The following is a 27,574-nucleotide window of genomic DNA, read 5'->3' as shown; positions in this document are numbered from 1 at the left end:
CATTGATCTCGTAAAGATCCACCTTATTTAGAAAAACAGATTATTTAAAAAATATGCAGAATTCCCATAAATTCGTAATTAGGTCAAAAGTTCATAGAAATTAAAGTAATTGGTACGTGAATGCGGTTTAAGAAAAGTTATTCTCACGAAAGTTGTGTTGTTTAATGCAGGAAAAAATAGTTCACATTTTTGTCGATAGAGGGTGCTGCACAAAAGTAAATCGCTGCTGTAAATATGTAAATCAGAGTCATAAAATTTTCGAGATCGAAGCAACCGTTTTATAGGGTTCTCTGCTACAACGTTTCCTCAACACCAAGGGTTGGCATCAGGAACGGTCTTGGGGCAGTGCTACCTGTACAATTGCACAAGGCGCCAAATAATAGGGGCGCCGAAACAAGTTGGAAAAATACTACACATAACTAGAAAATAATCTTAAATTTTTTTTATTAAATACTGCGCAAAATATATGATAAATTCATGAGTGAAATATTTGCAGAATTGATTAAAAATTCCCATAAATTGGCAATCCCTGTTTGATTTGGGTGCCTGGGCTCAGGCCCTGTTGCCCCCACTTGTTAATTTTTTATTTTTAGTGATCACCACGTTATTCCCATGAGATCTTTACTATCTACCCAGGGAATTTGTTAGTAGACATCCATGGCCGAACCCAGACCTGCACAGTCAGAAGCTAGCTCCGTAACCACTGAAGTACCAGGCGGCGGTTAAGAATGAAGCTATGGACTGGTCCCATTAATTTCGAAAACGGAACATTTTGTTAATCGGAAATATTTAATAAATATTTTTCAAATTCAAAATATACCAATATATGGGTCGCAAAATTGATCATGTTGTTGATTTTGGGTCGTGGCTGAAAATTTTTTAGAGTCTCTGTCTTATCGGTATGCTGAGACGATTTGGGACTATAAGGAAATATTTTTATGATTGATGTCGAGCACCTTAGGAAGCCGTGACACACCATACACACAACCACCACAATAAACTAACTAGAAGGAGGGTGCCAAATTTTTATCTCGCACAGGGAGCTACTTTGTCTGAGACCGGTCCTGGTTGGCATCATCAGAGGGCAGATTGCAAAAAAACTGGAACAAACGTAGGATAATTAGCTGAGAAAACCACTCAAAATGGTGGATGCAAAGACAAACAAAACCACATGGACGCTTCTATAAACGCGCTTCAAAATAACAGTGAACGTTGTTTTTGATGATGATGACGGGCTTTTGTACTATTCTTTGCTCGATGGTATGTATCAAGTAGATGAGGATCAGGAACTAATTTCTCGTCCATGCCAAAAGAAAGCAACGAAAAAATCGGGAGGAAATTCAACGGATCGCACACTCTTCAATGGGATGCTGGGACGGGATGATGTTGGGCTGCTGCTGCTGCAAGGTGCTGTTGCTGCTCCATTTAGATCATCCCTCTCCTTTTTCCTTGGGATTCTAAAGATAGTGAGACGCAGAAGAAGAACCAGAGGAAAAATGTTTTAGGTTAGGTAGAAAAAGAAAGAGAGATGCATGCGAACCCAAGCCAGGGAAACGAACCTTTTTTTTTTGTTTCTTTTTAGTGTTATAATACTTTCGGGAAAAAAAACTTCTAGACTTTTAGAACCAGCCCTCTTTCTATTACTGGAAGGTGGAGTGGAAAAAGTGTGTGTGAGTGTGTGTTGCTGCTGCTGCTACGTTTTTCCATGTGCGTGTGTGTGTAAATGTGTTTGTGTGTTCGTGATGACGTCGCTAGATGGACCCAGCATTTGTCCAAACGCTCATCTCCTCAATTGGGTTTACCTTACTCTTGCTGACCAGCCACCTACTGCGGCCAGTGACAACCAGGTGGGAGAAATGATTTGTCTTATCGTTCAATGTCCTTATTCGTGTGTATCTTTCTCTGTTTTTGTCATGTTAATCTTATTTGGGACTTCTTTAACAATATAAAAAAAAATTATCGCGCGAACTAATTATGGACTCTTTCGTGAGCTGATGTGTAATTGAATATGAAGTCCGTGATGACTCCCAAGAGGAGCTGAGTTATTACATTACCGAAGGAAATAATTGTTATGGAATATGAAGATCACAAGTTCTATTATCTTCGTAATCATTCATCTCTAAATTGTCCAAATTCCTATAAATCCAACATTTTAAATCTGAAACTTGACGGATATGATTTTATATAAATTATAATCATGTTATCATTTTCAGGAACTTGAAAGAAACGAAATTTATTTGATTAGTAATCAATATATACAATAATTCTTTCTCTCTCTCAACTTTCATTTTGTTTCCACTGTATTAATCAAATCCCTTGACTCTTTGGTGTTATGATCTTGATGTGAGTCACGAAATTAAAATTCTATTTCATTCAAAACTAACCACGTTGTATTTCGCATGAAAGCCATTTTTATAAACTTCAAAATGAAGTCATTTCTAACTGTATAGCTTGATTGGATACTGCACAAATTGCATTCAAACCTGATTATCAAATCTGAAGTATGAAAAAAATGCAACAATCTTTGTACTTTGTCGTCATTGAAATTTTTGTTCTTCATTGTTGTATTGAAAACTATTCCAGTTGTATATCAGATGAAATCTTCGTTTATAAGCTTCAAAATTAAACCATACTTAATTGTGTGGCTTGATTATAGGTTCTATAGCGATGTTGATTAAATCTGGCTAAGGCCTGGATTACACTGTAAAAGTTTTGTAAAAGTGCTTAAAAAATACAACCAATAAGCTGATCGATTACATTCAAGCAAATGCAACGATCAGTTTATTGGTTGTATTTTTCAAGTTTTATAAAAGAACTTTTGCAAAACCTTTATAGTGTAATACCGGCGTAAGTACAATGATTACTTTGAAAAACAAAATGCGGAAATTGAGTTATTTTTGTCGTATTTGAAATGTTAGATGTCTATTCATTTTGGAGATAATTTTTTGGATTATAAACGATCCCTGTTGGAAATGGTATGAGAGCGCTTTTCTTAGGCTCCAAAATTAAACCATGTTTGACTATATGCATTGATTAGATCTTTCATAAATCGCGTTCACACCTGAACAAGAGTAACTTTGCAGAAAATACAAGAATTACATAGCTTAAATCTCCTTGACGACTTTTTTTTTCGTTATTGTAATATTGAACGCTATCCGTGTGGCGGCCTACAGGCCCGAACAAGTAAAATAGATAGCTTTAGAAAAGTGCAGAAATTACAGAATTTCTATTATGTTTGAAAATTGTGTACTTTATTGCTTTCAAGAAATTTCAATTCGCTTAACACAGTTTATATGGTGTGTATCATATGAAAACCATTTCTCTTGCACAAGCTTCGAAATGAAACAATATTTAATTATGTTCTTGAATTTTCTCCAAAACTGTCCTCACACTTGTTCAGTTACTTGAACGCGATATATGTGCAAGGTATAATCAAGCTATACACAGTGGCGTATTTACGGGGGTGCTTAGCGGGCTATAACACAGGGCGGCAAATTTTAAGAATGAGTGACTGAGAAAATTAGTAAAATGAGAAAAGAGGGTGGCTATATAAATCATAAATCCCCCTCTGCGCAGAGACTCTGGGGGACCAGATCACTGGGGTGACCTCGAGAGTTTTCTAGGATGTGAATGAACAAAAGAATGTGGAAGCTCTGAATGACCAGAGAGAATGAAAAGGGGAGAAACCAGAATTAGAGTGAGCGATCAAAAGTGTGACCTAGAGCGCGTGCAAGCATATGAATGCCCAAAAGAGTGACCTGGAGAGCGAGGAACTAGGTTAGTGAACGATCAAAAGTATGATTAAAAGTATGTGCAAGCATGTGAATGGCATAATGACCGAAAGAGTGACCTAGAGAATGTGCAAGCGTGTGAATGCCCAAAAGAGTGATCTATAGCGTGCGTGAGCACGTTTGTGAGTAAAAGGGAAGCCTAGAGCGTGTGCAGGCAAAATTCGTGTTGCGCCCACAGGCGCAAAACCGTAAATCCACCTCTGGCTATACCGTTAAAGAGGGTTTCATTTTCAAGCTTATAAAAAAAAGCTCTCATATCAAACACAAATTGTTTGTTCACAATATATAACTTGAAACTTCCCAGAAAACTTGACAACTAGACTTTGAACCACGACAAAAATTCTCCCAATTTCCTACTTTTCTCCAAGGTAATTAAGTACCCTTGTACTTGTTCAGGTTTGGTCGGAAATTGTGTGCATGGCCTAATAAAGTTAGTTTCATTTTAAAGCTTATATGGAAAGAAAAGGCTTTCATATTATATGCAACACATATAATTTTTAGTAGACAAGAAAAGCCGCTGTGGTGGTTGAGTGGCCATAGTGACGGACTCACATCGCGAGGTCCCTGTTTCGAACCCCACAATGGTGGTCGGCTGAAGTTGGTTTCCTGCGGGTGCTCAACTTCGAGGCGCTAATGCGAGTCTATCTCCGTTTAAAAAGTCTCGCCACAGACAACAACAAGCCTACAACGATCCAATTATTCAATCATTACATTTCGGGAAACTAGCTTCATAGGGAACTAGCTTCTCACTGTGTAAGGTCTGGGGTCGAATTCCGGTCCGGGCATGGATGTCTACTAACCTAACACTAACAAATTCCCTGGACGGATCATGCTGATCCCTTGGGGAATACGTGAAGATCACATTATTTAAAAATAATAATAATAGACACATCCAAAAAGTTCAAAGATGGCAAAAATCCCACAATTTGTGCACTTTTCCGAGGCTGTCTTCATACCTGCTCGAACTTGAACTCAATTCTAGAACTCCTGCATGATCTAATAAATCCCTTTTCAGGGGCGTAGCCAGAAATTTCGTTCGGGGGGGGGACCAAAGTGACAGAACAATGGATTTGGCCATCTTTTTCCCTTTCTTCGGTCATTTTCTCACATTTCGGGGGGGGACCAGACCCCCAAGTCCCCCCCCCCTTGGCTACGCCCTTGTCCCTTTTTATAAGCTAACGAAACCACGTATGACTATATGGCTTGATTAGATCTTGCACAAATTGCATTCAAACCTGAACAAAGGGGAGATTTGAACAAAATGCAAAATTTATGGAATTTCTATCGTCTTTGTAATTTTTGTGTTTCCGATTTTTATAATAAAACTATCCGTGTTGTATATCATTCAAAAGCCACTTCTATAAGCTTCAAAATTGAACCATACTTGTTTGCGTAGCTTGATTGAGCAAGTCATCCTTAAACTGTGTTCAAACATGAGCAAGTGTCTCAAATGCTGTGCTCATAAGCAATAGTCTCTGAAATTTTAGGTTTTTTATTTATTTCTTTTTTATTGTTTATTTTAAACAATGCAATTCATTCAGCATTGTTGATTTTATTTTTCCCATTCCAGGCAAAATATGGAATTGCTCCGCCCCCACCTCCAATCTACGGCAACCTTCCACCAGCGACGAACGGCTTCACCAGTTACGGCAACCACCCGCTGGCTCCCAGTACTCTGGGAGATCTCACGGACCTGTTCAATGACCTCGCCATCACTCTGGACTTTAAACCAGTGAAAAAGCCACCTCCATCTTATCTGTGTCATTTGTGTTTTAAGAAAGGCCACTATATCAAAGACTGTCCTCAGGTAAGCGCTCGCGCAGAACAGCACACTAATCATGGGATAAACAGCATGGGAAGAAAAGTGCTTGTATTAGTCGCTAAGGGGCACTGATGTCAAGCTGCAGCAGATAACATTTATCCCCACTCGCGTACCGAAAATTTCTTTCTTTTGTAACTTCATCCATGAAATTATTATCTGAAAGCTAGTCCCGGACAGGGCCATCTTAACTCGTGTTCCCCAGTGCATGGCTCGCGAGCCTTAAGGGCGTAGGGAGTGGGCCTCCACGGTGATGAGATATGGCATTATAATCCTCGAGAGAGGGTAAATACGTAAATTTATAAATGACACTTTTTCAGTCAGGGGCCCAGAAGCCGGATTTTCCTAGGAGAACTTTTGCGCCGTGTGCAGCGTGAAAACGCTGACTGGTAAAAAAAACCGGAATTTCAGGTTTTTAACCAATCAGCGTTTTCACGCTGCGTGCGCTGTAGGAACCTGCTAGTATTTGGGGGGGGGGGGGGACACACTCATACTTCCGACACAACTCAATCGGTAGTAAATTGCCTATGGCGATAGACCGGAGTTGTGCTCGGTTTGAATGAATGAATAAATAAATGTAGGAACCTGCTCCTATAGGAAAACCTGGCTAAAGAGTATTTTGTCCAGAGACTCATGATGAAACTCTCCTCTTTGGTATGTGCGGACATCTCTTCCTCCACCCCTCATGCATTTTTTTCTTCCTAGTCGCAATTCTTGGAACTTATCTACCTTTCGAACCTATCTCTTCGCTCCACTATGTGTGCAGCCTTACAGAGAAAAAAAGGGAAAGATGTTTTCCCCATCGCAAAATTGCCTGTGACTACAATGAAGAAATTTCGCCATCGTTCCTCACCATCTGAGCAAGGCCACCATATTTTGGTGACTTCTGAAGCGCGAGTCCTACATTTATCTTTCGAATGAGCGGGATGCGAACCTGGATCCCAGTGCAAATATGGTTTGTCTTAGTGAGTATCATAACCCCCCACCCCCCCCCCCTTATTTTGACTTTTGTGGGACACCCTGTACATAGATTCTGAGCACCTCCAGAAGGGATCATGAAAACGAATTTTCCTATATAAAGCTCAAGATGAGCACCCACATATTCGAAATACTTCAGACTGCCCTGGTTCTATGCAGGGTCATTTTTTACAGCATGGGGGAGGGAAGTTTTACCTGTATACAAATTTACATACTTATTCTCGAAAAAAAAATAGCATCAAGTTTCATTATCGTGGTGTGTCCAGATGGGCGCATGCGTTAAGACGGCCCTTGACGACCACTTCCCTTCATTCTGAAAGTAGTCACCACTTTCGCCCCACCATATTTCACTTGAAGATTCATTTCTTTAGGCTGATTTTTTTTTTCACAGCTCTTTGTGGCCCCTTTAGCAGCCTGTCATGGCTTCTCTTCAACTTGATTTTAAACCGTGGGCACCCTTGGAGTATCTCATGCCCACCGGGGGACTATATGGCCCCAGGTTGAGAAACACTGCTATAGAACAGCGCTTAACCTTTTCAGCCCAAGGCAAAAATTTTATCATAAAAATTTGGCACAAATTTTCGAGAGTAAGCATGTTAATTGGTAGACAGTCATTTCTAGCCAAGTAAGGCCCTGCATCCATCCTGAAGGCGGACATTTTCATTAAAAAAGTGTTAGAAAAGCAGGGCCCCTCTTCCCCTACAGTGAATAGTGTGGAAAGCAAAAAAATGACAAGAATCATTTCGGGCCCTACCAGCTCAACCCCCGTAGAGAATACCGGGTCATACGATCACCAAACCCGCTGGTATCACCAGCGCACCGTAACCAAGTTTCTTTTCCCCCATCCTGTGCAGCTGGGCTTGAATCTTTGACGGACCGCTCTCTAGTGAATTTAGTTTTACAGTGTGAGGAAAAAAGAATTGTCCAGGCCCCAAGGCTACAGCCATGCCCTTGGCGGGATCATGACCGTAACTAATTGTCAGGGGTCAACCTCCCCGTCAAAAAGGGGATTCGTCAAACATAATTCTGATTACATTAAAAAAATCCATCCAATGCATTTCTCGATGGCAGCACCTGAACATAACACTGATTGCAACTTTTACATTTCATCTGCAGTGGGATGGAACACTGCAGTGAGTTTTCGGGATTATTTCATTGGTGCGGCTTATACTCCAGTGGAGCCCCGAAACTGGAAATTTGCACTGTGATAATTGTCTCGAGCCGCCCTTGACAGAGGTGTGGATCTAGGAGGATGTGACGGGAGGGGCGAAAATTGTGAGAGTTAGTTTTATCGTCCCATATTTTACGGGACAGACAAATTTTCTCATGTTATTCGCTTTAAGTTGCTCTTGGGAGGGGGCAATCATTCCCACTGCCCCTCTCTAGACCACGTCTGAGCGAGGGCAGACATCTTCAGCTGAGAATGGAGTGGAGGCAAGTACCCAGAGAGAGCACACACACAAATAGCCTACAATGGCACAAATATTCAATCATTAAACTTCGCTTCTGAAATATAGATGGCGCAGCACTGAAAAATCAGGCACAACACTATTTACGCACTCAGACTGTTAGGTAAACACACTCACACTTCCGGCACAACTCAGTCCGTAGTAAATTGCCCGTGGCGATAGACCGGAGGCAAGCATCATCTGCTGCAAATGAAGCCAAGGTAAACATCTTCAGCCAAGAATGAAGTCCAGGTAGACATCTTCAGCTGCGAATAGAGCAGAGGCAGGCCAATCCAGGGTGATGTATCAAATACGCGACTTATTGTGTAGGTGCATCTAATCATCCCGTACTTTACAGGTCACAGACAAATGTTCGCCAAATACTATTGTTCTTGGGAAAGGCGATCGCCCCCATTGCCTGAATCCACGCTTGCCGTGACTTGTACTTTAACAAATCCTTGCTGCAGATGAAATAATTGAGAAACCCCCCAAAAAGAGTTTCCTAGAGCAATCAGCAGACCAACTCAAAATACATTAATCATTCAATGCCAATTTATCTTTTTTCGATTCAGAAAATAGATGGCAGTTGGTATCCAATTTGAAAAAGAGTGTCTCCACAGTAAGCAGGCAGACCTTCAACATGATACTTAAATAACATGCAAATTCAGTCATCTGCCATTTTCACTCCAAAATATAAGTCAGGTGGCAGCAGCAGTATAACATGAAATGAGCATAATTCTGACTGCAAATACGCTAGAGTGTATCGATTTGTTAGAAATTTTGTAGAGGAGTGTGTAAGAGATGCATGTACAGTAAATTAGAAGTAGTAACTAAGCATTAACCACACACAACACTGCCACGTTTCATCAATCCAATATTTTGGCGCAACAAATCTCTTTACAATAAATCAGTTAACAGTCACAAACCACGATTGCAATCCATGTCGATATAATTTATGTTTTATTTATTGTTATACAGGCTCGACCTAAAGGAGAAGGGCTAACACCATATCAAGGTAAAAAAAGGTGCTTCGGAGAATACAAATGTCCGAAATGCAAGAGGAAATGGATGAGCGGAAACAGCTGGGCTAACATGGGCCAGGAATGCATCAAATGCCACATCAACGTTTATCCGCATAAACAGGTAAATTTTGTGGGGCAAATAAAGAAAACATATTTTTTACACATGAAATGAAAAAATATGATTATATTTTTAAAAACTTTATTTTGTTTTGTTTGATCAGCGTCCTCTGGAGAAACCAGATGGCCTCGATGTGTCCGATCAAAGCAAAGAACATCCTCAACATTTATGTGAAAAATGTAAGACTGTAGGCTATTACTGCCGGCGGGTACAATGAATGTTGAAAAACACAAACAAATGGGCTGTATTAAAATTTTTTGAAGCGATACCAATACGTTTCTTCTTTGTGTATGTAAGTCAGCACAGTTAATCGTAAGCAATAAGTGTGTTAATAGTGACCGAAGGTATACTGCAAGGAATATTGCAAGTAATGTTCAATAAGCACGGTCAGGATAACGTGTTTACCCACTTATATGATTTATCGTATCTCATTTGGCCCGCTTCATGCAAAGCAATATAAATGGTACTTATTATTATTATCTTTGCTATCCAAACAAAACATCTTTGACCCAATCGTGATGACCTATAATGCATGCTTTGCTCAGGGACCCCCCCCCCCCCCCCAAGTCATGTGATTCTGGAATCACCTATATTGATTCTGGAACTACTCATTATGATTCTGGAGTCACATATTTTGATTCTGGAGTTATGTAATTCTATAATGAATGTGAATTATATTAATTGATTCTAAAACCACTTACGAGGCCTCATTAACCTCCAGGCCTTGCATAGGTGTATATTGGTTTAGCTCGACTTTGTATTACACTGGTTCGTATCTTTTTTTAACCCTGACCCAAAACCAACAACATGGTAAACTTCATGACCTTTGAGACCGTTTGTTTTTTTTGCAACAAGTGCTGCAATACATGCATTTACAATGAGACTAAGTGGATTTGTATGGACCATACAAATCCATCTCAGAAGCCACTACGAATAAAGTTTGGGGAACAACCTGTGGATTAAGAGCCATACTGCTTACTGTGGAGAACTGGCTGAGAGTGGATTTTTGCTACCAATCTCAGAAGCCCCCGCGAATCCAGTTTGGGTAGTGGCCCACGTGTTAAGAACCCCTGCTGTATTACATCTGATATTGATAAACATGATCCACAATTTTCTTTCGCAATACATTGACAAAGCAAAAAAATAGAGGCAAGCATATATGAAGATAAGTTAAGCTTTGTGCCCGAGATAAATTCCAGTCAATTTATACAGCAATTCAAACAAACAAGGGCATTAAAAAAAAGTTACTTTAATAACAAAAAAAATTATGTTGACTTTTTTCAGATGTCCTTGTTACTTAGAATTATGCATGATCGAACACATGAGGTCATTCCTGTAATGCATGTGGAACGATTTTGATGGGATAAATATCTTCTTCGTATTTCGCCTTTGGCAAGCGGCTTTCTTGTCCCGTATCGAAAGAGAACTTGCCTTCTTGTTCCTAAGGAGTAGAATAAAAAAAACAACTATTAAGTCATCCCAGAAGTATCATTTTTTGCATTATGTGGGAAAATATACCATTCGATTTGTGGTTCTTAACAGGGATCCTTGGAAAATTTCGGAATAGGGGAGGTCCACAAGCTTATATGATAAAACACATTATATTAATATTATTTTGTAAAAGGGGTCAGTGAACTTTTCTTATTGATTGATGAAGGGAGTTCCTGGCATCTGCCTTATTGGTGCAAAGGATCCATAGAACCATGTCTGAAGAGCCCCAGCATCAGATGAAATAATCACTAACTGCTACAAGGTCACAAGATCAGCGCTTCATAAAACATTTATGCACAAAGCAGTATTGGCCAGAGTAGTGTGTCAATGACATGTTTTAACATAGTAGTATTTGTCTCGGGAATGAAAACCCTTTAACAAAGTGTTTCTCAATCTGTGGTCCGTGAGTACTTTGTAAGGGGTCAGCTGTTTAATTTAAATTCACGTTAAATTTAATGGATAATTTTTATTTACCACCATTACAATGAATGGCACATTTTGTAGTGTGAAATTGTGATTTATTCAATACAAATTATAAAAACAAACTTTGTGTTTTATGGGATGGTGGTGCTGAAATTTAACCTTCTGACACTACAGGGGGATCTGTGGGGCATTGGCCTGCACTATAGAGTCCACAACATCAAAATGGTTGAAAAAAATGGTTTAGGAAATAGCTCTTTCAACATTACAGGGGGGGGGGGGTCAAAATGTGTGCTTGCGCTGGCTGATCAAGAACCTAGTTGCAACCTTGGCTTGACCTCATTAAATTGTGCCAAGTTGCGATGAAAATGTAACAGGACATTCTATTGGATTTAATGGTCTTTGCAGATCATTATATTGGATGAAAAATAATGTCAGACTCCTCCTACAGATCACTATACTGCAACAGTTGCTATAATGAGCATCAACTGTATTATGAAAATAATATTAAATTTAACTGCCACGACTAGAAAATTTGCTAAAACTTACGTGACTGTGAGCGAGGGCTGAGCCATTTTTAAGCACATCTTAAACGGTAACTCATAGAATTCCAAGTCGGTCATGAAGCTGATTGATGTCTTGCCTCTGAAATTGAAGCTTTCTTCAAGAATATATGGATCAGGGCCGACGCTCAAAGACCCCATGACTAGAAGAGCTGCCCTGTGTCAAAGTGATTGTACAATGAAATACATCATTGAATAAATATCGTAAAAAAAGTTCAACGATTTCTGGTGAAATCAGAAGTATTTCGCACAATTTTTAAATTGTAAATAGCAAATGTGTTTTTACTCACCCATTTTTAACTTCGGACTCTGAATTTCGATTCCATATTGATACTTGAATTGCAGCAGATAGGTCAACAGATGCAGCGGCATTTAATTTAATCTCCACGTTCATGCCGTTCTGGAGAACTCTGACCGTATTCACTTCACTTATTAAGAAATTTCCCTGTAAGTGGACAAGATACAAGTTGTAATTGGTTGCCTTAATTACATAAGCATATAAAATACAGTGACGCAACTCAATTTATGAGATCGATTCATTTCTGAAAGTTACTATATAATGAATTAACCATCGTTACAATCGAAAAATCAAATTCCTCTATAGCAATGCCGACTTATGCCACCTCACACTTATGTTATATCATCCTAAATGTGTCCCCCCTCCCCCTTCTATTAGGAGCATTTTGAGCTGGAAGCTTTTAACATTGCATTCTGAGAAGGGAAATGATTTCCTACGAAAGTTGCATTGAAAAAGGCAATTTTGTTTTTTATTTACTAAATATGAACAATAAATTACAAAATATTCCTATAAAGTGGTTTACGGAAGTTCACCAGAAAATTCATAGACAATTCAACGCTAAGAAAATAAACCAATCAACAATTCATAGACAGAAAATTCTACACTAGTCAGTGAGCGAGAAATGACTGAGTGAGTCAGTAAATGATACAGTAGAGAGTGAGTGAGCGACCTAGTGAGTGAGTGGGCAACATAGTGAATGAATGTCACGATGAACGACCCAGTGGTAGAAAAGTTTCTACTGAGCACGATATGAAAAAATCATGATTTTTTTTAAAGAAAAAATCTGATTATTTTATTTAAATTGGATTTTTTAAATTAAAATTAACTGCTTATTAATTAAAACAAATCTTGTTAAGGGGTCAGTCAAGTATTACGTCAGCATATATGGGAGAGAGAGGGTTTCCGATTTGCTGACTTTTGATAACTAGGGGGGGGGGGGTTTCGATGATGCTTTAAATGATTTTCCAACATTCATCTATTAAAACTGAGATAATTTTTTCTAGTATGATAACTGGTGAAACGGCTTCCTTTGCATAATTAAACTTCACAGAATTTGCGAAAAGAGAATTCTCATTCCCAATGAGACAACCACTTACTATTTTTTAAAAAACGAAAATTATTGTTTTCCAAATGCAGAAAGATAATTTTTATTGATCATAAATGACAATAATTAGGACTTATAAGTACAGATATTTGTCATGTCCAGACGAAAACATCCGAGATCAAGATATCACTGTATCTAAATATTTGAATAAAATCATCAAAAAAACCAGTAAAATACTGAAACAATGTTGTATCTGGCAACAAAGTATAAACAGTAGTCAAGGTCGGCTCACTTATGTGTGTTTACGTTTATATATTAAATTTCCTGTAACAATGCAACCCCACATTTTCAACTAGCCTTATTTCTGGGATAGAACACTTGATAACATCATAAACTATAAAACATACATGCTCAACCCATGGCCTCAAACCTAATTTTTTTAAAAATTAACATTTCCAGAAGTGACACATTTCCACATCACTTAACTGACCTGCAAGTGCACATTACTTGGGTGACTCGTGTGACACATTCCCAAGTCAATCTGCAGCACATTTTCAAGATCGTTTAAGTGATCCCCCTCCCCACCCCCCACAGAATATTTGCAGGTCTCTTGAGTGAATTACAGCACAGCTTTAGAACACTTGAGTGGCCAGTGGCACATTTTCAGGTCAATTAAGTTACCCACGGCACACACAGCTCCAGATCATTCAAGTATCTTGTGGCACATTAGCAGATCACTTAAGTCACCTGCGGCATAGTTAAAGATCACCGCAGCACAGTTCCAGAGCACTTAAGCAACCCATGGCAACATTTACAGATCACATAAGTGAATAGTGGACTAACTGCAGAACAGTTCCAGATCAAGAGACGTGCGACATATTTTCAACTAACTTAAATGATCTGCAGAATATTTACGAATCACAGCGCCACAGCACATTTACAAATCACTTAAGTAACCTACAGCTTCTGTTCCAGATCACTTGATTAAAGGGCACGCAACACATTTTCAAATCAGTAAAGTTGCCTACACTCTCCTATGATGAGCACCTCTCCTATGAACATCCTTGCTATAAACCAGGGGATGAGAAAAAAAAAAAACAAGACAGATTCAGCTTATACAGGATATTTTAAAAATATTTACTTGCAAAGCCGGTGTCAAACTACTTCCTGTGCCAGACCATACATGCCCCATCAGTTCCGAAGTGCTCTCAAAGAATATATATGGGCGTAGATTCACACCAAGGAAAGACAATTCCATACCAGCCTGCACCAATTCATCGTCGGTCTGATCCGAAGAGCCACCGGCAAAACTACTGAGTCCACTAGCGAATATTCCTATCTTTATATTAAAGAGAAGAGAAAAAGAGAAATTAACAAAACTTTCCTGCAAAAATTTACAGCGACATGAAAATTGATATGAAATGAAAGATAAAAATTAGTGAAGAAACAAAATCAAAGAGACAATATTATATAAATCAGCTATAGCACTAACCGAATTTCATAATAAAATAACCCCTCATGTTAAGAACAACTACTAAATTATTCACTAGGTCCCTATATGATGACGATGGACTTACTGATAAAACTGAAAGTTTTTCATCGCTTGGTGGTACATCAATATTCACATCAAATGAGCTCCTCTTCAATAGGCCTCCTGGTAACATCTCCATGAAGAGATTATAACTGCTGTTCACTTCCGATGTCGCTAAATGAAACACAAAAGTTAAATAAGATGATTGATCGATTACCGCCAGAGACAAAATATTACTCAAAGTTAGATACGGTGAAGCTTCACAAAATGATACATATATCTTTTGTTGATTCAAGATCTTTTTTTTTAGTTTGAATTATCATTGATTCGTTGTCGAGTCCATGGACATAAAACCACAAAAGGTTAACAGCTGGCTGATGCAAAGAGGAATCCAGAAAAGAAAATTCAACTGCATCTATGGGGGAATCGAACCAATGTCCTAGCTCTAACCAAAGAAGTTCGTCATTTCTGTAGTACTATTTCATCTAGTGTGCTCACCCCCAGCATGCGAGAGGACATGGGTACGATCTCCTATACAAGCAGTTGAATTCACTTTCCTAAAAATTCTGCTACCTATTAAAACCTTCATATGAATAGCGGAGAAGCGACATCACGCATCTTCAGACATTTTTTTTACTTTGCAGCAGGCGTAGATTCAGGAGAGGATGAGAAAGGGATCGATCATCCCTCCCAAGAGCTGAATAATGTGAGAAAAGTCTATCCTTCAAAATATGAAACGATCCAACAAAACCCACACAAGTCACGCTCCCTGACACTTCACTGTAGATTTGTGTCTGGTTTACCAAATATTGTTATACAGTGAAACCTTCAATAACAGACACCATAGTACCTAAAATTTTGTCCGCTAATGGGAAGTGTCTGCTAATATATAGCTACATAAATTGAGGTAGCCTCAATGTATGAGCCTCCACAGACTTCAAGTATCAATTACAGACAGGTGTCCGCTAATGAGTAGCAGGCTATCCAATAAGGAGGTTTTACTGTATCAGGATTTCACAGCACAAATGGAAAAAAATGAAAAGGTTTACAAATATTCTAGTCTTGACTTACAGAATAACTCCCGTGTCAAACAAATAGACGATCCATCTTGATATAAATTGAAAACATACAACATGTTGTTTTCAGTTCTAAGCAGATCCTGTATTTCAGACCTGCAATCATAATTTAATAACCATAATCAATTTATATTTGAATTATTGTCAATCACGAGGGGGAGGGGGAAAAAACCCAAAATATATCAGGGGTTGTCGATAAAATTATATGATGAACCTCAGTTTTTTGTCTCTCGCCATTCTGTCCTTCAGTCTCGCAAAAATAGCAACAGAAAACTCAAAGGATTCCTTATCATCCATGAACGAGATGAAGAAATCTCGCAAAGTTCTATCAGAAGGATGACAACTGAAGAGGAAATCCGCCGCTAGTATTCTGGCTGAGCTGTCTTGCTTAGCTTTCGATTGATAAAAAACATTCTTCGCCATGGTCTCACACTGCAAGAAAGAAAGGAAAATTCTAAGAGAGATGAAAATATTATTCTATATGCCATTAACTTATCAGGTTTTTTTAGCTGCCACAGACCTGCCAACCTTCAGAAGGTAAAAATCCTTTAACTTTCTTACAAAAATACTGCAATTTACTTAAAAATCTGGCAAATATACTTTTGCATACAATATTTCTTTTTTTGCCATAAAAAGAACCAACATAAGAAGTAATACATAAGGCAGTGGTCTTCAATCAATCTTTCAGACACAGCAGACCAAATTGAAATTTCCAATGAAGCTAATTCGGGCTTCCACTAATTTGTGTAACTTAGAGGCATATTAATAGAAGGGGAACCGATGCCCCCCCCCCCCCCGGAGTTAAACAAGAACAAAAATAATTTGAAGATTTTTGATTAGTTCTGTAATAATTTTTCACTAATTCTGAAAAAGCTTTTGATTAATTGCTGATTAAACTACTTGATTGAGACTAATTTTAATCTGAAATTTAAATGATTCTTTAATTAACTGATAAAATGATTCTTTAAGGCAACTCTAAAATTATTTTGTTTCCCAATATGTCTTGAAATAATTTCTTTCAATGGTTATGCATTATTATTTTATCGATTGTGAAAGAATTTGATCAGAAATCACAAATTTATTTCTCCCATTGATTTATAAGTTATTGTTTTCACTAAAATTCTGAAATTTTTTCAAAAATTCTAAAATTACTTCTTTCATTAATTTGTTCTGGACTTATTTCTTTCATTAATTCCATAATTTTAAGTTAAGTTTTTAAAGTTTTCCCCATTTAAAGTTTTTTATTAAAGTTTTTCAATGTTTCATTTTCTGAAAATGATTGGCAGGCCACAACAAAAAAGCTCTGAGGGTTCAAGACCTTTGACATAAGGTGACAATATTTTATCCATATTTTACAAGACATTCCCATCATTTGCTGTCAGAGAATTCAAAGGGAATATTTATTTTTTCAACGATGCTTCCTTGAATAATACTTCCTCCCCCCTCTTAACCATACACAGCTAAGGCACTGTCAACAACAATCACCATTTTAGCTATTACCCTGGTCAAGGGGCTGAGTGATGTCAGGTGTTTTATTAAGGGCCATTCTAGTATTACATATCAGTTGATTTCTTTACACCCCCCAGTGTCAGCAAAATTCTGACCCCCCACCCCAGTCAGCTCTTCCCCCTCCTAATGTATATTTGGATCCGAAATGTGCACTGGGGGCGAGAGAGAGGAATCCAAGAGTTTCCTTATGCCTCCCCCCAGACAATCAAAAATTTATTTTAGATGAAAAATGTTTTTTAAATTAAATATCAGAAAAAAATACCTTTATATGTTAGTATAAACAATTTCTGTTAATTTCAATGCTATTTTATGGCTAAGAACTCGAAATCTTTTTTCAAAATTCATTGCAACCCACCCCTAAGCATTTTGTGCCCCCCCCCCCGATCCTGCATACGCCTCTGATTGGGATTGTCCTTCAAGAATAGAGGGCGGCATGGCAAAAGTAAACAATCCCTCCCCCAATCACCATGCACACACTCTGGGAACCACTTCCCCCCCCCCCCCCATTTGAGAAGAGCTTATATCTGCTTATATAAGGAAGTTCAGCATTCCCAGTAAACATGCCACTAAGAATATTTCATATTAAACATAAGTTTTCTTTGTCTGAACCTTAAAAACTCCACCCTTCACCTCAGACATCTCTGCTTCCAAACCTACACCCTTCCTGTACTCTCATATGCCTGTGAAATCTGGGGCCCCCATAATAGTCTCTCAAATATAGACAAATTAGAATCTATTCAAAATAATAAAATCTAATAAATAAATCTGCCCGCTTCATTCTTAACTGTTGGTCATCCTCTGCCTCCATCACTGAACTCAAGCACCAACTCAATATGCAGTATTGCCATAGATATATATATATATCTGGATTATCTTTCCTTTTCAAAATCCTTCATGGCCATTTTTATTTTCCATTGTATCGACACTTCAAATTTCCTAACTCCAGCTTCATACTCTTCAAAAAGAAACATTTATAAAAATTGAAACCCATCTTTGCATCCACAGATTGTTTCAAATTTAGTTTCTTTCCTCGAACAATAACCCACTGGAACAACCTCCTGTCAAACATTATTGATTGTACAACAGTTTATAATTTACTTCGGAATATCAATCATCTCTGTCAAACTTCACCACCGCATTCCCTTGTATACGCCTCGGCCAAGCAATATCGTATATATATATATATATAAATAATCCTCCCGTGTCATCAAAAGTCAGAAAATCGGTATCCCCCACTCCTGAAAAAAGAAAAAAATTTTCAACTGCACTCCAAATATCTTTAGAATTTCTGTTGCCACTATTCTGTTTTTGAGGATAAATTGTCAGAAAAAATAGTCCTCCCATGGTTCCCCACATCCAGTGGGGAAGGCACAGGCTGGGACCTTTGACAGACCCGTTCACAGAGATTACAGTGTGAAAAAAATGAAAAATTATAGAAATTGCCTCCCACTCTTATGGGGGGGGGGGGCAATGGGTCCTCTGATCAACCCAAATAGGGCTCGCAATTGATGGGTTGCCGTCTGCTTCTGTCCTAAAGCCAAAGGAATTGGCATTCAGTTTCTTTGAATTTTACTCCATGAATTCTCACTCTATAAATATTCAGTGACATGCCAAAAAAGTCTACAATATAAATATTAAGCCCAACAATGACAATTGCTTACCACTAACTGGAAACGCTCGACCCCTATGCTCTTTAAAGCCTGTAGAGATTCTGATGCAGATTCTCCTCCATTTTCAGCTACTTCGATCAGAAAATCCATGGATGATGTTAGAGCAGCATTTCTGAATCCCCGAAGATAAAGCGCTTTGCAGTTCTCTGTCTCACAAGCACGAAAGCTCTTCTCTAAATGCTCCTTGACTAGTGTCAGAACCTATAATCATACAGAAAAAAATGTCACTGGTGAATAAAATTTTTAAAATAAATTCATATAAACACTAAACAAACAACATTCACTAAATTCACATACAAACAAAAATAATATGAATGAATATGAATTAGTATTGTACTTCAATAAGACTGAGATACTATTACTGCATTAATAAGAAAAAGTAATGCAATACATTCAATCATAACACTTCACTCATAGTTAGAAAAACTGGTGGCAGATGGCAGCACTACACATAACAAGCATTACAGAGAAACAAAGAAACTTCACGTCAGGTTTCACTACATGTACACGCACGTTCCTGCATGTACCGATTCGTTGGGGGTTCCGCGAGGGGGGGTGGGTGGGCAGTGTGCATGTGTGGTGTAGCAGTAGTAGGTAGGGCCTCCAAAAAATGGCTCTGGGATCCATGATGTTCTTAAGTCAGCCACCTCGTTGGGCAATTTGCCTGTTGTAGCGTTGCATTTGTATTTGTACTTCTTTGTCCTCATCTTGGATGGAGGGACTTTCAATGAGAGCATATTTAGGTGCCACCTATTGCAGTCACCTCAGGTCTGGTAGTGAACAGCAATGAAAAGTTCTTTCCTTAAGATCAAACCCGTGGAAATGGCGATGGCCTTAATGGTGATAGACGAACATCCTACCACTATGTCACTTGTGTCCCACAACTTAATCCTCACACCCTTGTATTATGTTTGAATGGAAATTCCTACTGAACCGATGCTATCCCATCTTCCCTTCCCTGAAAATGAAACTCAGAGGATGCACAGATAACAGCTATTTTATTTTTCCAAATAGCAAAACGCCCATGTAGTTTTGTGTGTGAAATACTCAGATGTTTTTACACAATCAAATTCAAATTATTTGAGTCAAATGTTTTATGTCATTTTACCTCATGCTTGCTTCCATCTTCGCTATTTGAATTTTCATCGAATCTTCTAGCTAAAGCTCCAACTGCAGAAACCATAGAAGCTTTAATTTTCTCATTGTTCAAGGGCGTTTTGAGCATGTTCTACAAAAATGAAAATTATACGAAGTTACCATGCCTTGGAATTCACCAATCTCAGCAAATGGGACTCAGAACAATAAAAGCAATAGTAAAAATCGGAAAATGTTAACAACTATCACTAGATAGACAAGTCTATCTTATGAAAGCCCCAGGCAGGTTAAAATAAAACACTAATATTTGAATACATACTAAAAGTTTCTTCAGCATGAAATGTTTTGGATGTGGGACCAGAGAGAGGCTCAGCAGATATCTCTCAATGAGGTCAAGATCTCCTTTAACAAAATCCAGAGCATCGAAAGCTGCCTCGACAGCTTCGTCTGTGTTCGCAAATGCAACAATGTCCAGTATCTGCGGACTGAAAATTGGAACCATTCAATAAGCAATAAATTAACAAATAACTGAGATAAAAAACATCATCAGTTTCAAGAAATGCATCAAAACAAAAATTTAAAAACATAAATCGGTATCAACATGTGTGGCATAGCCCAGGTTGTTGAGGACATTTTAAGACACCATAAATTTAGAAACACTGAAATATTTTACTGCACAGGGACATAAGAGACCCTCCCCCATATAAATACATGTAACCGCATAAATTTATGACATAGAGATGGCATCAGTATAATTAGCAGTGATGTCCATAAAATGACGGAGATTAAAAAAAAACGATAATTTCTGTTGTATGATAATTTTTTGACAGCTTTGATTTAAGTGTACTTACAGGATAGGTTTGTAGTCCTTGTTCTTGATCACTTTCTTGATAGCATCTTTAGAAGCCCCACGGAACAGTTTCAACAGATTCAGGAATACCGAAGCGGACTTCACTTTAGACAGATTATCAGAACTCAAAGTTTTCTTTACACTCTTGATACTCGCCTTCAGCTGAAATGAGAAAAGCACATCGGAACTGAGAGCTGAAAAATATTAAAGAAAACAATTTTTTTTCACTTGCACTGTTTCATTGTTACAGGGGTGGGAAGTGAAGTCCATTTTGGAACAGAAAATTTTCCAAATTTCTTCAATAATTCTAGATCCACGATTTGGAAACAGCTGCCATGATGACATCTTTTATCATAACAGTCAACTAGGTGCCTTGGGATCAATGTTTACCAATTGGAAGGAAGTACAGCATGCCAACATCAGACGATCTAACTTGAGATTACAGGTGAAAATTTGATTAATTAATGAGCATATTTAGATAAATAAGCACTTATTTGAATGAAGTGGTCACACGCGCCACTGGTCCGTACTTCCTAAACAGTTTATGAACACCCTGCATAATCACAATAGAGAAATTAGTAAATTAACTAATAGAAAATAAAAATCACTTGTTACATCAACTCCTTCTGATTTTTCCTTCGAGTCAGTTTTTTCAGGTTTCAAATCACTTTCAATCAGATTTCCTAAATGGAGAAACGAAATCGTAATTGAAACATGTTACCTGCACCCTTAAACAGATAAAATAAATTATAATACTTGTTTTCGATACAAGGTTGTCAGGAACTCTATATCAGCATTTTCCAAAGTGAGCAATATCACCCCCCCCCCCCAGGGGCCAATAGAAAGGTTCAGGGGTGCAGTAAAAGCTTTGGGTTTAGAATAGGATCCTATGGGTCAGCTTGAGTTGGGGGGATGGAGCAAAAAAAGTTTAGGAAACTATGATCTACATCATAGTTTCCCAACCTTTCTTGTCCCATCGCCCCCTTCTTCAGAAAATTTTTTCTCCTATCGCCCCCCAATGCAATCTAACCCACAGGATCCTATGCTTAACCTGTAGCTTCTACCACCCCCTGGAACATTCCATCGCCCCCCAGGGGGCATTAATGCCCACGTTGGGAATCACTGCTCCACGTGAAGACTTTTAGGAGTAAATATCAAAGTGGGGAAAAAAATAAAGCTGGTCATCTATTAGAAGAGACTATAAGCAATCAGCATGTAATATGCAGTCATCTACATGTGTGAGACTAATCCCAATGAACAAAAAACAAAAAGAATCATCCATTGCAATGTTGAGCGATTGAATTTCGGTGCTTACAGAAGACAAATGACTGACCCCACTGGGATGGGATTTTAGTGTCTTGCTGCTTCTGTGTATGTGTAGAGTAGTCTTTTTTAGTTTTTTGTTGTTGTTTTTTCATCTATCTTTGCATCACTAATGTTTTTTTTTACTTAATTTTACTTTGTTTTTTTTACTTTGTTTAATTTTTTGTCCGAATATTTCCTGCTTTTCATTGAATATGGAAGCTGGATTTGAATACGGAAAATTTTCTTAATGCCGTATATAGCAAAACCCATATGAAAGTTCTATTCTTACAATACTCAGTGGAGACAGTAATCTTGATAAAAATATTCATTATGAATTTATAATCACACCTATATAAATGAAATATGATTATCAGCTGCAGTACAGCTAATAATTGCTGATACCATAAAAACTCTATATTCCTACTTCTATCACTGATAACACAAATGTTCGATCATATTCACAAAAATTCATGCTATTTTAACCCAGTATGAAGTACAGTCATGTTGAGAGTCGCCTTCAGTGGACCACCAGTTGTCCAACCGAATGTTTGGCTGCAATCGCTCGTGTTGTTTGTTGCATGTAGTTGCCTCTGGTAGACAAGCTTAAGATTATAGGAAATGCCACTAACAAAAGTGGAAAATAGCTTTTCCGTTGAAGAAATGTCACACAAGCATGACATTTCTTCTGGGGCAGCATCTTCAGCAGGTATTATAAAAATTTCAGGAACCCATATACGTAAAAATACTGATAAATCTGAGCCATGCAATTCATGCCCTCTCCCCTCAAGAGTGGAGCTGAACAGAATCCAGCTCTGAAGTTGGGACAATTGTCCACTTTTTTTATTTTTCATGCTATAAATTCACTATAGAAAGGTCCCTCAAAAAGTCTGGCTAGGAAGCCTGCCAAAGATCCTAGCCTAAGGGGAGAGGGGGCATGATGCAGTTAACTAATGTTAATGGGAGGTTCAACTGGTAAAATGGTGCCGCTTTGGGGCATATAGAGCACTATATTATGCATTAAAAATATACAAAAATAGTTGATACAATGAAAAAAACCCCACAAAGTATCAAATGCATTTCATGATTGTAAACATAAATCACATCATCACAAAGTAACAATTTCATGATTAAGATGATTCATTTTTATGCACCTCCATGTTTAGTTTCCAATTCCTTGATTGTCAAAAGAATCTTATCACTTGTTATTTTTCCTTTGTTGTCATCAAGTGTGGACTTGAGATGAAGCTTCGTTCTGAATATTAAATGAGAAAAAAGCAGTCATGTAATCTTGAATGCCTTGATGATACAAAAATTATTTTTAAGTCTCCATTTACCCCCCCCCCCCTCTCAAAGTAGCAAAATTTGGGTGTGTGGATTGTACATGCCATTAAGAAGTATATTTACATGGGGGTAAGCTAAGCAGGGGCTACAGGCCAGGGTGGCCAGTTCAAAGGGACAGCAAATTTGAGGAACAAGTAATCAAAAAAATTCCGAGTGGAAAATGGAAGAAGTTTGGCAAAACTATAAATCCAACTCTGCCTGAAGATTGAGGGACTATTTCATTTGAGCGACCAAAAAAGGTGACCCAAAGATTTTGCAAGAATGTGAACAATCAAAAGAGTGACATAGAGAGCAAGAGACTAGGCCAGTGAGCAACCAAAAGAATGAGCACACATAATTCACCAACACAGTGTGTAAGCATGGAAATGTGCGAACATGTGTGTTACCAAAACAGAGGGTAAGCATGAAATTGAGCATAAGTATGGAAGTGACCAAAAAAAGTTACCTAGAGAGCAAGGATGCTGGTCGATGAGTAACCTAGAGAGTGTGTAAGCATGGGAGTGACCTAGAAAGCAAGAAATTTGGTCAGTGAGCCACAAAAAAAATGTGCAAGCATGCAACAAGTCACCAAAACAGTATGTAAGAATGGGAGTGAGCTTAATTATGGAAGTGACCAAAGAGAAATTACCTAGAGAGTGAGGAACCAGCTCAGTGATTGATCTAGACTGTGTGTAAGCATGAGAGTGACCCAAAGATCGGCCTAGAACATGAGGCACAAAAAGAGTGGCCTGGGAATTTTTTCCTCCTTGGAAAAATGTTAATTGTGCTAGTCATAGTCAATTAGCATAAATTCGCAAATCATCGCCCAACAATAGATTAAATCACCTGCTGTACCCGAAAGCAGAATGGGCCAAAATTTGTGCCGTATGTCATAGAACAATCAGTGCTACTGCAGAATAATCTCTGGAAGAATTTTGAGAAAATAGGGTTGTTTTTTTGGTTTTTTTTCGCATGGGAAAACACTATAAATGAAATTTTACCACAGAACATTTTCATTCAGCTGAGGGCTTGTTGCAGGAAAATGCAAAACGTTCTGCTTTGAAGCAGCTGTATTGCCCTAAAATCAAATTGCATCAACATAAAAAATTGTCATGGGGGACTCAAAAAAGGAACACACAGATTTAACAGGAAATATGGTTAATCCTAGATGCAAGTCATTATGCTTATCCAATTGCCGAGAGACTGAACCAATGTTGTCTATTTGGCAAATTTGTCTTTTCCCTGCCAAAATGTGAAACATTTCACTGTGATCTGATGCAATGACCATAATTTAGATTATGCATATGATTTTTGGAAGGAAAAAATACAAACAATAGACTTTTCCCAGATGAATTCATTGGGAATAATTATTCCCCTCCAAAAGTAGGGAGTTTTTGCAATAATCGCAGCAAAACATTTGGGAGATTCAGTAATTTTTTTGGGTCTCTGGGAGATGGAAGTAGAAATTAGAGTTTCTCCCGCATTTTCTGGAAGACTTGGCAGTCATGCAATGAACACCAAGAACATAAATGTGCTTTGGCGAGACATTCCGTTTAATTTTGAAATGGGAAAAAAACAGTTGGTATACTATACTATCAATGATATTCATGAGAACCTCCCAAAAAACGAAATGACTCACTCTGTTTCAACTGATATCGAGTTCGCTCTCCATAAATCACTAGACATCTGCAGCATATCTTTGATCTTTACTGCTTGGAAGACATCGAATTGGTCTTCAGAAAACTCGTAAACAGTGTCCGACATCTGTGAAATTGTAGCATCGAGTCCCTAGGACACATGTGGAAATACATCAGCACACATGAAGCATCATACATCACAGCGCAGTTTTCAATCACCAAATTATAAGAACAAATTGCAGCCGAATGGTCGATTGAAAATAGAAGATAGGTCATTCATAAATTTAACATTTTACTCAGGAATGAGTGAACCCTGCTTAACAGTTTTCAAAAAACTGTTGTGGAAAAAACTCGAAAATGCTCATTTGATCATTTTCTGCACATGAGGGCTAATTAGACCCCGGGACCTACAATTTATTGCCGATTCTGAATGGCAGGCTTGTTTTTTTGTACTCACTGAGAGGTTGGTGCGCTAACCTCTCGATGGGGGGGGGGGGGACTCCCTGAGGTAGCAATTTTTTCTTCGGTTATGTCACTGTTTTCTGTTGTACCCCTGTGTCAGGAAAGTTTTCTGACAAGAACGAACCGGGTATTGAACTCACGACACCTCTAAACATCCTTTGGTACTTTAGATGAGTATCTTATCCACCGGAGCTACCGCACCTCACTGGAAAATGCTTTAAACCAGGAAATCTCAATGAGTATTAGTAAAAGTTGGGACAGCACAAAGTAAGTCTTAGCTAAGTGGGGAAAATGTTTTAAGTGCAACTGTTGCAAGCGAGATCCACTGTATAGGCCTATGCAAAAAGGTACCTCACTAACTTGTGCTACTTTACCGCACACCAACTCTGGTCATATACCGCCATACAGCAATTTCCAACCACTGGAGTTGGGTGGGAAATGAAGGCACAATCTATCGGTGGTTGCCCCACGCTAAGTAGGTAAAGAACTTGTTTCTATTGCACTTCACAACCCGTGGACCTCGACGGTAACCTTCACGGTGGAAGACGAGCATCTTACCACTGCACCAATCAGGCACCTACTAATTTGTACAGGAATTCATCACGAGTGCCAAAAGCAACAAGTAATAAACTCATCCATGGTAGGTAGAGTCACTAATGATTACCATTAAATTTGTACGTAAACAGAAAAATTTAAGCAAAAAATTTAAGTAAAAATTTTGCATGATTTATAACATACTTCATTGGAGCGATGAGATGATGTTTGTGTCCCGTGTGGTGCACAGTTGTATCTTGATTTTGTGATCTTATTTCCAAGCCTGATGTACTTGACATTGCAAACTCCAATCACATCTGACTGAATATGTTGAAAAAGGAAAGAATTAGAGTTGTGAAAGCACAATAAAATACCAACAGTCTGTTCATAGTTAACTTTGCAGTGAAGGAAAAACTACGAGGGAGCCGCATCATTCGTTTCTATGGCAATGGAAGCCTCTTAATCAATGTGCAGTCTTGATAAGGTATGGGTGATTCTCGCTAAGCTCATTGTGCAAAAATTATTCTTTGCGTGTAATGTAATGCATGCAAAAAAAATTTCATAATGATTTTAATAATAACTATGATGATGAGGGGAAAACCATTGTTGTTTTTAAAATCAAAAATTTTTGTCCCCCGGAAATTAAACGAACCAGAAAAATCAAAATACCATATTTTCTTATGTATAAAAAAGTGGTTAAACAGTTTAAAAAACATACAGATTATCTACCGCTGCGGGCAATCTACAGAAAATTATGTTATCCGCCTGATGAGTCTGAATTTGAAGGTTTTTGACTGAACTGTAAATTTTGTCTTGTGTGTAAATAATGCTATTGTTTCATTAATAAATTTCATTAATTAGCATACCAATGGATTTATTATTGAAACACAAGGTAAGTTTTCATTTATTTTTTAAATCCTGTGGATAATATGCTGCCGCAGATTATACATTGTTTTTTTTTCCTTTCTTCAAATTTTGCATGAAGATTATGTGCCACCACGGATTATACGCAGAATAATACGGTAACTTGAAAAGCGATTGAAAAATAGAAAAAAAAAAGATTATCTTAATACAGTAAAACCTCTATTTTGCGGGACACCGGTGGGATAAAAACATTTGTCCATAAAAGAGGGATGACTGTTAATCAGCGGTTTGAAAAGCGTAGTTTTATGCATTTTCACAGGGAAATCATTATTCAGCCGTAAAAGGGAGGTGACTGTTTATAAGGGGGTGTCCATTAAGGGGGGTTTTACTGTATTTAGCAGGGATTTACTTGCTTTCTTTCAAATGGAGCACAACTCAGGTCTATCGCCTTGGGCAATTTACAAGCTAGCGAGTTGTGCCGGAAGTGTGTGTAATAAAAAACTGAGTATGTATCTGGTGTATTGTCCAATTTTTCAGTGCTGCCATCTATATTTCAGTAGTGATATGAGTGAAGTGTAATGATTGAATACTCAGGGGCTTACTGTTTATCGACTTCAGATTGATGTGCAGTAAGTACCACATTGTTGCCAGTTGCTCACTGTGGCGAAACTTTTTAACGGGGAGATCGGCTCTATTCAGAAAGCCACTAAACCTCTACCCACATGCAA

The 27,574-nt window shown here is 38.1% G+C and overlaps 2 protein-coding genes across 3 annotated transcripts in view; one reads left to right on the top strand and one right to left on the bottom strand.

The window, feature by feature from the left end:
• Positions 1-1,352: 1,352 nt before the first annotated feature.
• On the top strand, positions 1,353-9,444 carry LOC149067115 (zinc finger CCHC domain-containing protein 24-like). The gene is made up of 4 exons (XM_089253041.1): positions 1,353-1,847; positions 5,362-5,598; positions 9,015-9,179; positions 9,280-9,444. Exons 1-4 carry the CDS (start codon positions 1,533-1,535, stop codon positions 9,391-9,393), a joined length of 831 nt encoding a protein of 276 aa, XP_089109167.1. The 5' UTR covers positions 1,353-1,532; the 3' UTR covers positions 9,394-9,444.
• Positions 9,445-10,409: 965 nt separating this feature from the next.
• LOC149067114 (microsomal triacylglycerol transfer protein-like) overlaps positions 10,410-27,574 on the bottom strand; it is a 32,975-nt gene continuing 15,810 nt past the window's right edge. The window contains exons 4-18 of one of the 2 annotated variants that reach the window (XR_016195406.1): positions 26,187-26,303; positions 24,989-25,137; positions 23,181-23,281; positions 21,340-21,407; positions 20,726-20,886; positions 20,194-20,359; positions 19,888-20,007; positions 18,771-18,980; positions 15,815-16,032; positions 15,596-15,696; positions 14,571-14,698; positions 14,135-14,332; positions 11,941-12,095; positions 11,637-11,802; positions 10,410-10,617 (exon numbers count right to left, since the gene is read on the bottom strand). Coding sequence is in view for 1 of the 2 variants with exons in the window: in XM_089253040.1 (XP_089109166.1) it covers positions 10,470-10,617; positions 11,637-11,807; positions 11,941-12,095; positions 14,135-14,332; positions 14,571-14,698; positions 15,596-15,696; positions 15,815-16,032; positions 18,771-18,980; positions 19,888-20,007; positions 20,194-20,359; positions 20,726-20,886; positions 21,340-21,407; positions 23,181-23,281; positions 24,989-25,137; positions 26,187-26,303 (2,211 nt within the window). In the remaining variant the exon portion in view is untranslated. Of the gene's footprint in view, positions 10,618-11,636; positions 11,808-11,940; positions 12,096-14,134; positions 14,333-14,570; positions 14,699-15,595; positions 15,697-15,814; positions 16,033-18,770; positions 18,981-19,887; positions 20,008-20,193; positions 20,360-20,725; positions 20,887-21,339; positions 21,408-23,180; positions 23,282-24,988; positions 25,138-26,186; positions 26,304-27,574 lie in introns of both variants that reach the window. The other variant, XM_089253040.1, reaches the window with a different exon arrangement.

Source organism: Pholcus phalangioides, unplaced genomic scaffold (genome assembly GCF_987345545.1).
Source record: "Pholcus phalangioides strain wild (caught in Gottingen) unplaced genomic scaffold, Ppha-v1.0 ptg000031l_1, whole genome shotgun sequence".
Lineage (NCBI taxonomy): Eukaryota > Metazoa > Arthropoda > Arachnida > Araneae > Pholcidae > Pholcus > Pholcus phalangioides.
Note: the sequence above shows the minus strand (reverse complement) of the source record. Positions and strands in the feature narration are given on the sequence as shown.